At 41.6% G+C, this 13,942-nt stretch overlaps 1 protein-coding gene across 1 annotated transcript in view; it reads right to left on the reverse strand.

The window, feature by feature from the left end:
- Positions 1-7,529: 7,529 nt before the first annotated feature.
- Positions 7,530-13,942, reverse strand: part of LOC129425806 (uncharacterized) — a 39,889-nt gene continuing 33,476 nt past the window's right edge. Inside the window, exons 9-11 of the mRNA XM_073856687.1 lie at positions 13,654-13,857; positions 8,254-8,591; positions 7,530-8,180 (exon numbers count right to left, since the gene is read on the reverse strand). Coding sequence (XP_073712788.1) covers positions 7,986-8,180; positions 8,254-8,591; positions 13,654-13,857 — 737 coding nt within the window. The 3' untranslated portion in view covers positions 7,530-7,985. The remainder of the gene's footprint in view (positions 8,181-8,253; positions 8,592-13,653; positions 13,858-13,942) is intronic.

Here is a 13,942-nt window from a genome sequence, read left to right on the forward strand (position 1 = left end):
ACAGTTATAGCATATTCTGTTTTTGTTTAAAAATATTATTTTTGTGGTCAAAACCTAATTTAGTGCTTTATAGGCCCAGGTCAATGCAAACATAAAATACTTGATCTATTAGGCTACAACTTCAATGAAATGCTGCACTATGCACAGCTAAAATATCTGACAAATGAATAACTGGAGAAAGACAAGTTGTTCAACAAAAATGTTTTTTTATTATTTAATCATTTCTCCCATTACACGTCTCCTCGTTGCCCGATCTGTTGTCAGGTTGAACACAGCGCCTGTAATCAAACAGACAGATATGGTATGTAGCATCCAAAGTCAAGTATGCTTATCATAATAACACCACCGAATGAAGAAAAAGTACAGTTTTTTCACTAGAAATGTACTTGAATAAATGTATCCTTAAAAATCACTTTAAAAGTACTAGTTACCCAAAACTGTAAATGGAATTCGTTACACACCTCTGGTTAAATCACCCTGTTAACAGCCGCTCAAAATAACAGACGAGAAGATTGTCTTTACCAACCACACAGTCGCTTTGACTGACATCTGCATTCATTTAGTCACTGACTGACACCTGCATTCATTTAGTGTCACGACCGGGAACGGGAGCAAGGACACAAATGCAGGGTTCACACGAAAGGGTAACATTTAATATAAATAACATGAAAACAAACACGAGAAACAACATGGGACGGTAAGTACAACAACTGGAACACTGGAAACAAACATGACATAAGAGACAATCATCCGGCAAGTGCACATACAACAGGCAGGGGTATATATACAAACAGACTAACGATACACAGGTGGGATGAGGCAGGTAATTAATTAACAAGAGTCCAGGTGACGACAATCGGAACAGACACAAAACATGACACGGATTTCACCGTGACATTTAGTCACTGATTAGGTCACATGGCATCTTGCAGTGTGACCGTGAGTCTGAACCGAGTCAAACAATGAGTAAATTGCCAAAGATTAATTTTCATTATAAAGAAGATGGCAGATACACTACACCAAAATTGCCAACATGTAAACTTAATAATTCACAGCTAGGGCTAAACCATTATCCACGAGTGAACATGCTAAAGTTTTCCTAATATCAACGTCATTCCAATCATTAGTATAATTAAAAAACAATGTTTACTGGCACAATTATATCAATAAATCAATACTTACTCAAAAGAGGGTTCAGCTGAACCGTGTCCCAGCAAGAAAATCTTGATTGACAGGTGTGCATCGTTTAACCGTTCAGTAAAGGCGCGTCCGAGGATCCGACATGGGTCCGTTCAGGATCCGCTGTATGACAGTAGAATTTACAGCGCTGCCGGAGGCGGAGCTGATCCTCTGCGCGGCTCCAAAACGAATGTGACAGTCACGCGGGTTTGGCGACTTGAACGCGGATCCGCATAGGAGTCTCCTGCTGTGTGGGTATGGTGTGATGAAGAGACAGGGTTGAATGTGACACTGTTTAAGGAAGTGTGTTTGAGTGTATATGTGTGGGAGTGGCCTGAGAGTGACGTTTTGGTGAAAGCACACGAATGTACATGCCCATCCTCAGATTTTATGTCACCAGAAGATTTACACTGCACCGCTCATGTCACCTGGGAAATCGAAGCAGATTACCAAGCGGCATGGTCACAGCAGTCTGGCGATCAGTTGACCACAAATTGGTTGTACTGGAATGGGGCCTGGGCTGCATTGAGTGTGATGCTTCCTAAATGTGCTTCTGTGTTGTATGATGTTACAAATGCTGGTCCTCACATATCACTGGCCAAAGCTACAGATATGGAATGGAAGGACTTGGGCCCTTTAGTAAGTGCATGCACAAATGCCACAGATTGGTATATGCAAAATGATGACATGTCTTATTCTCCATCCTTAGGTGTGTGGAGAACCGCACACCAGAGCTATTCTCTACGAAAGCGCAGGGAATGGCAGCGACAGTTGGCAGCACACATGGGGTGGAATGGTCCACGGTGTCACTCCATCTGTGGGCCACAGATAGGTATAATGTGGGTCTCATTAAATCATGTGCGCCCGTACAGATCACACCAAAGAGTGATTTTCGCCCACGAAAACCACAATACCCTCTCAAAAAAGAAGCAGAGGACGGCATCAAGCCAGTTTTCGATTCGCTACTCGCAAGGGGAATTATTATTCCCTGTCCGTCGTCACCGGTTAACAGCCCAATTTTTCCGGTAAAGAAAATCAGAGACAAAGGTGAGCCCACTGAGTGGAGATTTGTGCAGGATCTACAAGCAGTAAATGCAGCTGTAGAAGCCAGGGCTCCGAACGTGCCCAACCCATATACAATCCTGTCACAAATACCACAGAACACCGCATTTTATACGACCGTGGACATTTCCAATGCGTTTTATTCAGTGCCAGTACATCTGGACAGCCAGTTTTGGGTTGTGTTTGTGTTCGCCAGCCGCAGATTCATGTTCAGTCACCTTTGCCGGGGCTATCGTGAGTCCTCCGATTTACCACGAAGCCCTGGCAAAAAGCCTGTCCACCCTAATCCTGCCAGATGGGTTGGCTTTGCTACAATATGTTGGTAAACATAAGTAGTGAATTGTTACTTTCGACCCCACCTGCAGGGACGGAAGTAACACACAGGTGTATAAAAAGTTACACTAAAAAAGATAGATTTTTGTGTTACATAACTGAAAATAAAACATTTACATGAATACTATATTAAAGATAGAACCTTAAAAGAATTTCAAACTTGTCATAGATGGGTCTCTATAGACGGTTTCAGCAGTAACAACATAAGCAAGCGGCTGTCGCGATCCGCACGTAACTTCCGGTAAACTCCGCTAAGAATAAATAACAACAAAGTTCTTTAAACTTTATAAGTAGTTTATTTATATAACAAGCAAAAAACAACACAAAGATTACCTAGGAAACCAAAACATTTGTTATTTTCGACGAGGCATTTGTTCAATAGATCAGTTTAGTAACTAGTCAGATCATTAAAAAACGAAACCAGAAGTAAGGTTCAGATCCAGACGTGTATCACGTGCGTCCGATGAAACCGTCTAAAGAACCTGCCGTTAAAGTTACCCAGCCTAAACCCAGCTAAGCTGTAGCGTTGGTATCGATAGTGGTTGAACAATCATTTTAAACCAGACTGTTTATACCTTACAAACCGTACTATTTCAACATGTTGTGTAAGTGTTTTATGTTTAATAGTAATCCTGAAATGACATGAAAGAGTTTAAAATGTGGAAAATAACTGGGCTGATACATGTTACAAGGCATTATAGGGATCTGTATGGTTCATCTATTAAGTTTTGGATGTACATATCTCTTTTGAATTGAAATGAAATTCTTTCTTTTTTATTTTTTTATTTTTTATTTATTATAGGGACAATGCATATTAATAGACATTTAAGCCAATATGCCAGAGTTAGCCAAATGGCTATTTTTCACCTGTAGTCACTAGACAGATGGTAATATTCACCCTAAAAACAAGAAAATTGATAAAAGTACATATTTAAATAACAATAAAACCACTTCAGTATATTTACACAAAATACTATTAAACTAAGAATGTTCATTAAAAACACAATCAACAATCAAACAAACATCAGCCAAATACTTGAACACACACACACAATAAGCAAGAAACCGTCAGCGGGCAACAAGAAAAGGTCATAATGTAAGCTAATGTTGACAGCTCTGGTTATTAAGTAACCATTTCTTTAACTGGATCTTAAATGTACTGTACGTGTTCAGGTTTCTGATGTTTATAGGAGTAAGGTTCCATTCAGTAGCAGCTGAATGCAGCTCTTTCTGTGTCAGCGTGGGTTTACTCCGGGTACTCTGGTTTCCTCCCACAGGCCAAAAACATGCAAGTTAGGCGGATTGGACATGCCAAATTGTCCCTCCCCGAACCTGTGTATGGATCAACTTGTCTGAACAAAACTTGTGTATGGATAAACTTGTTCTCGCCATGAATATAGCCATAGATGCTGGAATGTAGATGTCACCGGGTGACTATGATAGGGCGGAACCAAAAGTGGCGGAGAAAGGTTCCGCCTGAAGATGGTTTCCGCCCGGGCTCAATTTTTAACTGCACCATTTTACTTCCTGGTCTCCCTAGCGACACAGATTATGGACAAACGAGCAACAGGTGTGACAGATCAAGCTGGGAACTCATGATTGGAGGAGGGAATAGAGGCAACGCACATAAAAAGGCCCAAAGAAGCCCAAACGGCAGAAGTTGTTTCGGGCACGCGCTCCTTTATTGCCTAGGGCAGACCCAAACACACGCTCCGTCCTTGGAGGAGCCGGAGGGCGCCGTTGATCCACGGAAGCGTTTATAGCGCATGGAAAGAGTGCGGCAGCCAAGAGAGGCGAAAAGGACAGAGCTGTGACATTTAAAGGAGCACTACACCGGGGGTGCTTGTTGGTGTACTTTGTGCACGCTGTGTTGCTGCTGTGTAAACCGCCGTATTGATTTACGTCGATCCCTTGGGGAAGAAAAGAGGCAAAAGGTGACTAGGTGAAGAGAATTGGGCACGGATTTACTTGTGAATGTGATGATTCAGAACCAACGAGTGCAGTTAAACCCCAGGTTGTGAGATCGAACAACGAGTGAGTAACCGCTGTTGCATGTGTATGCTGTATTGACAAAAGGCTGCTAGTGTGTATTCTGAGTGTGTTAAAGGTACCTGGCCCCACTGTGAAGGGAAGCGTGGGTGAGCCGTGGGACAACCGGAAGTGCGAACCGGAACGACTTGGGAGCTGACGCTGTAGGTCGTCTGGCCCTGCGGATACAAGAAGCGTGGGTGAGCCAAACGGGTAGCAAACAACATACAGGGGTTGTGCTGACTGTGCTCTATTATATACTATACTGTCTCTCCTGCGGTGAGGGCGATGCCCAGCCAGCCTCACTGACCGGTCGAGGCCAGGTGGTCCAGTCCAGAAATTCACGTGAGAGTGTGTCGAGTGCTGTGGGGTGAGTGAATTTATTCTTTTGGTGTTTACACAAAGCTTGCCGTGTGTGCTGTGTCTGTAGCGACCAGAACCGACCCCGGCTCGGACGGCTCGTGAGGAAGGGATAACACATCGTGGCTCGCGCCCCATGTGAAGAAGAGCTCAGACCTTTCGGCCCCCTGTGTGTCAGCATTAACCACCTCACTTTCGAAAGCAGACAGTGGTGAAGCCCAGCGCTACGTTCAAGTGAGTAGCAAACTAGGTGCACTGTAAGGATTTTGGGTCGTAGTAGTATTCAGATTTATTCCACAGAAGCCCTTGGTGTGTGCGGAGCCTCATCGAGAGTTCGCCCCAGCTCGTGGCCCCCAGTTGTCCAAGCAAGGAGGGAGAGCCAGGGAAGCATTCGGCTCCGTAGCACTCGACCCAGCCGTCCCCACGACACCCCGAAGGCGTAAGCAGACGGGTGAAGGTATACAGTGCACGAACGTTGTGCGAAAGCCCACTGTCCAACGTACACGAGAAGTCCATACCTCGTGGGTAACTAAATTATGTGATGTTATAACCTACCTGTACTTACAGCAGCGCCCTGAGGAAGAAACGAACTGTGAAGCGAGAGTGACATACCTACCTTTGTCCTAGTGCACCGCCTTGAAGTGAACGAGACAGCCTAAGCCCCGTGAGTAACTTACCTGTGTGACGTGTTAACCTGTCTGTGCTTAAAGCAACGTCCAGAGGGAGAAACGAACTGTGAAGCGAGAGTGACATACCTACCTTTGTCCTAGTGCACCGCCTCGAAGTGAACGAGACAGCCTAAGCTCCGTGAGTAACTTACCTGTGTGACGTGTTAACCTGTCTGTGCTTAAAGCAACGTCCAGAGGGAGAAACGAACTGTGAAGAGAGAGTGACATACCTACCTTTGTCCTAGTGCACCGCCTCGAAGCGAACGAGACAGCCTATCCCCCTTCACGCCCGGAGGAAGAAACGAACTGTGGAGAGAGAGTGAAATACTTACCTTTGCCTTGTTACACCGTCCCGAAGAGAGCGAGGGGCCCCCACAGGAAAAACCTAAGAGTGCAGGAGATACGGATGAAAAAGCAGGCTAGTTGCTGTCCCGTATCGAAATCAAGTCACTAACAGTGTTTTACCTGTTTTGCCTCCAGGAGGAACGGAGGGCGCCACGGATTCAAGGACCAAGACGTAAAAGAGCCCCTGTCCCCATTCCTTGGTCCAAACTGCCCTGGAGGCGAGAAGAAGTCTTATTAGTTTTAATTGCCCTTTCCCCTTTCCCTTCTTCTTTTAACTATTTAAATAAAGCTATACTTTTAAACTGTAGTATACTTGTCTGTCTGGTCATTGGAGTGGTCTTGGGAACCTCCTCGAGGTGGAAGTTAGAGAGAGGCGTGGCCTCTTAGTCACCTTGGGTCCGCCCCCGGCCGTGACATAGAGAAGCGTAAAGAAATAAAGAAAGAAGAAGATAAATGGTAAAATAACCAAAATTATTGTTCAGTCTTACTTGTAATAGAGAAATCCTATTCAATCTGGTATCAATACTGTGCCAGTTATTGCAACCGTAAGATGCACAAAATATGGGCATAGTTGTTTGCCCTCCGTTGACTTCGATTAACTCTGGTGCTAGCTTATAGTGAGGAAACCCAACCAATATGGCGGTGACGCTGGATTAAGGCCGGGTATACCTTTTTAAGCGTCCGGCTCGCGCGTGCACATGTCCACGCAGCTTTCCAAGTAGACTCCCCGCAGCTACACACGGATGGCCGCAGAAATTAGGCTCTGTTTTTTGCACAGGCCTACTAAAGGGTTAATGGTGCCACATGGTGATCTACAGAAAAACTTACACATTTTACCTATTAACAAAAGGAAAAATCGCCAACAATCAAGAATGCATGATAATAAGGTGTCATTGCTTTGCAATCAAAAAATGTCATTATAATGGAAGTCAATGGGGCAAAAAAGCCACAAACAAATAATTGGGGAGAAAAAAATAAAAACTGATGCTGCAAAAAAACTAAAAATGCATTTTACTAATCTTTGGCATGCCCTAGACTGTGAAAAAGGTAAGTCCAAAATCACTTTTTATATTGAAAATCAGTAATTTTGTGTGTGTTTTTTTTTCATCAAATCATTAACACCACATATGAACTTGGCAATTAAAGAGTTAAAATCATGGAAATTTTGTGGGCATTTGGTGGTTTTGGTCGGTGCTGAGGGTGATTGACAGATTTATGAAAAAAAAATGAATCTAAATTAAATGGCTGTAAAAATGTATCAAAGGTTTTTTTGTACATGAACAACTCGAAATGGTAAATTTGCCCACGGTATATTGTTGAGTTTTTGAAAAAAATTTCAAAGCATTTTCTCAAAATATGTGAAAATATAAGATTTGTCATCAAAAATCATTCTATTTACTGAAACACAAAGAAAGTTGTAGCCAAATTAAGACATTAAAAAAAATGGCCTCAACAACTCATAAGGGTTAATCTTTGTTAATGTTAATACAATTATTTATCTTAGTTCATTGTGCATTAACAAATACAACCTTTTTGTGAAGTGTTACCAAATAATTAAAAGAAAGCCACACCCAGATGAGAGAATTAGGAAAGATTGTGCGATCCATGTGCCTCAAATACTGGACATTCCGAAATGTTCGTAGATGCAGAATCCACGGATGCAAAGGAGAACATTTGTGAGATGAAATAAAAGGAAAATGTTCCTATGTGTCTCCAATAAGTCAGAATGCTACAATGCTATATCATCTTCGATCAAACATCAAATTTAAAACTCATAACCTTTAATTGCACATTGTGGTGAACATGAAATTGAAAACAAAAATGAATGTAAAAATAAAATAAATGTGAAAATTTAATGAAATGGCAAAAACACTAAATCAAGTTTCTTGTTTCTTGAACTTTTTTCCTGGTTCTCAGGAGGATAGTGTATTACCATATTTAACACATTCAAGATATATAAAATAATATAAAAAGACTATTCCTTTTACCTCCTGATTGCTACTGATAAAATCATTCAGGGCAAATGAAAGAAAGGAAAATGTCTATCTCATTTTTGATGATGACAGGACCTGGATGAATGTTCTCTTTGTTGTAGTGACAGGCTGTCATTTGCCAAACATCCAAAATATAAACATTAACATCCTGAAAAGCCCACCGTATGATTCTGTCCAACTGCAGAGAATACCAATCACTGCCAAACACATCCTATTACAAAGACAGAAATACACCTTAGGCTAAATATACATATGATTTTGTTTGATATTATTGACTTACTTACCTTATAGCCGGTGTTGACAGTCTTGATTATAAAGGTAGTGTCTGGTGCCCGTTGTAACATATCTAGCACAGCTTTGCGGATCCTCAACACTCTGCGGGTGTAGTAATCGAGAGGGTATGTTGTGAAGTGTGGCCCCAGATTAAATACAATAACAGTGTGAGGTCCTCCAGTCAGATCGTCAATCTCATTACTGACGTAGTGCAGATTAGTCACTTCTGTTTTCAGACAGCGTAGAGGAAGACCGTGAGACCTCCAGTGTAAGTCAATGTTGTTCTCCACATCCACTGCTAGAAGAGGCCCTGCCTCATATTGAACATGCAGGTTCATCCGCTTTAAAGCTGCAGGGAAAAACACCAATAATGATGATACACAAATTTTTATTTGTCATTTGGTATCGACATATAAACCATTGGTGGGTGTAGTTACTAAGGAATTAGTTACTGTAATTATTTTTTCCTTGAAAAAGCAAAGTAAGGGATTACTCTTATGTTTCCAGTAATTTAATTACAGTTACTTCTAAAGTAAATAAACTAAATGTTGTCTATGGACTGTAGAACAATTACCTTATTTTCCGGACTATAAGTCACTTTGGAGTAGGTCGCATCAATCAAAAATGCATCATGAAGGTGAAAAAAACACATATAAGTCGCAGTGGACTATACGTTGCATTTATTTAGAAAATTGGGTCACAAAATCCAAGCCGAAGAACCGACATTTAATCTGGAAAGGCAAGTTATTCAACTAACAATGGCACACAGAACAGCAGGCTGAATAGATGTCCGTGCGTTAACGTAACACTATTAGTTACTTTTACACGATACACAGTACCATACAGAACATGGCTGAAAAGGCTAAATGAACACAACAAGCCAAACGCGCATCAAGTTCGCAGGCTCGTCATTTCACATCACTGAATTCATTGAATTTCATAAATACCATAGCGTATAGCAGCATATAGCGGACTCTCGCGGCTGTAGAGTGTAATGTTGTCTCTTGGTTCATATATGTCAAAATTAATTCATACTGACTTACAAGTCGCACCTGACTATAAGTGACAGGACCAGCCAAGTTTCGGTACTTTATATATAAAATATAAGAGTGGATTTAACATACAAATTTAAAGTATAAGTTTAAAATGCATGTTTTTATGAATCCTTCTATAATGGTAACACCTTTTACAATTCTCACTATTAACTTTGTTGGTTATTAGCATTACTGAAATATTGGCTGTTTATTACTACTTATAAAGCACATATTAATGCCTGATTCTGCAAAAGCTTTTTCTACATCCTTAATCCTACTAATACTTAAACTTAACAACTACTTTACTAAGTATCAATAATTGGACTACATTGAGGCAAAAGTAGTTAATAGTTAGTTAATATTGAGAATTGGACCATAAAAAGTATGACCACAATAATGAGCTCTTTCCCTGCCATTGACGAGTTATCTCATCAATTAAGAAAAAAACATTTCCCTGCCAATAACTCTTTCCTGACGAATTTTTACGGTAATTTGTAATTCCACTATTATCCTTTTATCTTACCCAATTTATAAAGAACTAAAGCAGAAACGAATGTAATAAATTCTAAACTTTGTATGTTTTTTGTATGTGTATGTTTTGATCTTCGTTCAGAATTGGATCTATAACAAAATTCCTTTACAAAAATGCAATTATTTTAGTTTTTGCTAAAATTTGGTATTTTTGAAGAAACCTACTGTAAGGTTTTGTCTTGTATTTTCTTGTATTTTGTGTATTTTTGTTATTTGTTCTTGTATTTTGATTCTCTGCTCTGTTTGGACTTTTATTTTGAAACTCATCATGCCATGTCACGCTTCCCACTTCCTGTTTGTTTTGTATATTAGTCACTTCCTGTACACCTGTTCCCGGCTGTATATTACATTCGTATGCCCAGCCCGCTACCTGTTTATCTGTTACCTGCTACCCTGTTTTTGTATCTGTATCTGTATCTGCCTGTTTTTGACCCACGCCTGTTTTATTGGATTTATCGCCTGTTTGCCGCCTGCCTTGATCTTTCGCCTGTTTGTTTGGATTTATGATTGTGTCTCTGCCTGCCTTGACCCCTCGCCTGTTATTTGGATTACGTGTATTGGATTTACCCTGTTTGGATTTGGTTGCTGGCCCTTTATTGGGATTTTACAATAAACACCTTTTGCACATGGATTCTCACTCACTTCATTTGAAGCATTCGTTACAGAATATACAGCCCAAAACCGGAATCCAGCAAAGGATAGTAACTTCCCACCAGCACCATGAAACCCATCTACACTCTGCTTGCACTTCGTCAAAACCACCGCCGCATTGAGGATTATGTTCAGGACTTTTTGGATTTAAGCTATCAGGTACATTTCGACAACACCACACTCAAAAGTCTGTTTTATAATGCCCTGGATGAACATTTACGTTTACTGATGCCACAGGATATGGATGCTTGGACACTTGAGGAGTATATTGACTTTGCACTATTGTTATGTGGTTCACCGTTCACTGTGGGTGTTGGGGATACACCTCCGGTGAGCACCCATAACATACATAGCCATGATCTGCCCGTTCAGCCCAAGTCAGTAAATACCATGCCTGTTCATAAAATGGCCGCCACCCTGCCTGTTCCCAAAATGGCCGCCATCCTGTCTGTGTCTACACCTGCACCCGTTTGTGAGAAAGCTATCACCATTCCTGCACCTGTTATTCAGAGGGCCATCGTCACCACCACACCTGCACCTCGGAGAGCTATTTTTCACCCTGCACCTGCCGTTAAGATGGCCGCCATGCCTGTAACTACAGCTGAGGTATGTCTCCTGGACTATAGACTTTCTGAGTTTGCCATAGCCCTGTGGTGCGTTTGGTCTGCCTGCTGCTCGTTTGTCTCTTGTGTTTCTCAAGGCCCTGAACCCGAACCCCTGGACTCACCTGACCGGCCTGATTCACCTGACCGGCCTGATTCACCTGATCTGCCTGATTCACCTGATCTGCCTGATTCTGCCTGATTCACCTGATCTGCCTGATTCACCTGATCTGCCTGATTCACCTGATCCGCCCGACTCCTCTGATTCTACTGATTCATCCAACTCATCTGATTCATCCGACTCATCTGATTCATCCGACTCATCTGATTCATCCGACTCATCTGATTCATCCGACTCATCTGATTCATCCGACTCATCTGATTCATCTGATTCATCTGATTCATCCGACTACTCTGATTCAATCGACTCCTATGATTCATCTGATCTGCCCGACTCATCTGATCTGCCCGACTCGTCTGTCCTGCCCGACTCATCTGATCTGCCTGATTCGCCTGATCTGCCCGATTCATCTGATCTGCTCGACTCATCTGATCTGCTCGACTCATCTGATCTGCTCGACTCATCTGATCTGCTCGACTTATCTGATCTGCTCGACTCATCTGATCTGCTCAACTCATCCGATCTGCCTGACTCATCTGATCTGCCCGATTCATCTGATCTGCTTGACTCATCTGATCTGCCTGACTCATCGGATTTGTCTGTCCGGCCTGATTCACCATCTGAGACATCGCCACCTGGGACAGTGGGAGCTTTCCCAAGTTTTTTTTGGGGGGGGTAGTACCCGGACACAGGGAGGAGGCAGAGGACACCAAGGCGGAGGCCGAAGTGTGCTCGGACCCTTCCTCTCCTTGTGTGCCAGGTCTATTCCTGCCCCATGACCCAGGTCCCAGCCTGCCCCATGACCCAGGTCCCAGCCTGCCCCATGACCCAGGTCCCAGCCTGCCCCATGACCCAGGTCCTAGCCTGCCCCATGACACAGGTCCTAGCCTGCCCCATGACCCAGGGCCTAGCCTGCCCCATGACCCAGGCCTACATCTGCCTCATGACCCAGGCCTACATCTGCCTCATGATCCGGGACCATGCTGGCCCCACGACCCTGGACCATCCTGGCCTCATGACCCAGGACCTCTTACGAACTGCCCTGCCTTGCCAAGAGGTCCTGGCCCGCCCGCCCACCCTCTATTTGGACTTTGTTTTGTGAATGTTGGGCTCCGAGAGTCGCCCTTTAGAGGGGGGATTCTGTAAGGTTTTGTCTTGTATTTTCTTGTATTTTGTGTATTTTTGTTATTTGTTCTTGTATTTTGATTCTCTGCTCTGTTTGGACTTTTATTTTGAAACTCATCATGCCATGTCACGCTTCCCACTTCCTGTTTGTTTTGTATATTAGTCACTTCCTGTACACCTGTTCCCGGCTGTATATTACTTTCGTATGCCCAGCCCGCTACCTGTTTATCTGTTACCTGCTACCCTGTTTTTGTATCTGTATCTGTATCTGCCTGTTTTTGACCCTCGCCTGTTTTATTGGATTTATCGCCTGTTTGCCGCCTACCTTGATCTTTCGCCTGTTTGTTTGGATTTATGATTGTGTCTCTGCCTGCCTTGACCCCTCGCCTGTTATTTGGATTACGTGTATTGGATTTACCCTGTTTGGATTTGGTTGCTGGCCCTTTATTGGGATTTTACAATAAACACCTTTTGCACATGGATTCTCACTCACTTCATTTGAAGCATTCGTTACACCTACCAAAATTCTGAGAGGTTATAAAAAGAGAACAAATAAATATGGGATGAAACGTTTTTTCCCCCATTTTTTGTTTGTTTGTTTGAAAGCAGAGGGTCTGTTATTTCATTTGATATATGTGTATGTTTATATATTTATAAGAGAACATTTTGTGAAAATCACAAAAAATGCTGGCGTGCAACTTTTTTTAAAAAAGGGCTGGTGGGTAATGAGTTAATCTACTTTTATATGATTTTTTCCAGCCATTTCAAACCTTATCTTTGTATAATTTACTAAATAGGATTAAGAAAGTAATTAGTGTGGGGGAAAGTTACTTTTAAAAGTAATGCATTACATTATTAAGTTACTCCCCAAAAAAGTAACTAATTGCGTTACTTAGTTTGCCTATTTATATGTGACTATGTTCAGTTTAATTATTAATAATCATTATATATATATATATATATATATATATATATATATATATATATCTTTTTTTTTTACTGAAAGTTAACTTGCATTACTTTTTTAAAAAGTAACTAAAATATTAATGTGTACATTTATAAAGTAATGCGTTACTTCAGAAAAGTAATATTATTACGAAATGCACGTTAATTGTAATACATTACCCCCAACACTGGTAATAAGTAATTAAATACTTTTTTGGAGAGAGTAATTTGTAAAGTAATCTAATGACATGATTGAAGATGTAATTAGTAGCTAATTACTTTTTTTGAGTAACTTACCCAACACTGACCATGACTGAGTCAAATTAACTAATTAAGCTCAAATCTTACTGAACCAGTAAACATTCAATGCTTTTAATTTATAGTTATTTAAGAGAATCTCACTTGGTTCTGCTTCCCGCAAGAAGTCAAACCACTGTCTCAAAGAAGAGTCTCCCATCAGGTGGATGTGTTTGTCTTTCAGGCACTGTGCTATTGTTCCAGCAGTAAAATGACGGGTCCTACACACAAAGGACTCCCAAACATCATCCAGGTAAAACCCAGCTGGAACTGGTGAGTGCAAACCAGGACGACATTTCTGTGTTACATCTGCAGACAAAAGTGAAACTGAAAGTTGAAATTGTATTTTCATAATGCCAAATTAAAAGTCCCGTTCTTCCTGTGTTTTGTTTCT

This window comes from Misgurnus anguillicaudatus, chromosome 19 (genome assembly GCF_027580225.2).
Source record: "Misgurnus anguillicaudatus chromosome 19, ASM2758022v2, whole genome shotgun sequence".
Lineage (NCBI taxonomy): Eukaryota > Metazoa > Chordata > Actinopteri > Cypriniformes > Cobitidae > Misgurnus > Misgurnus anguillicaudatus.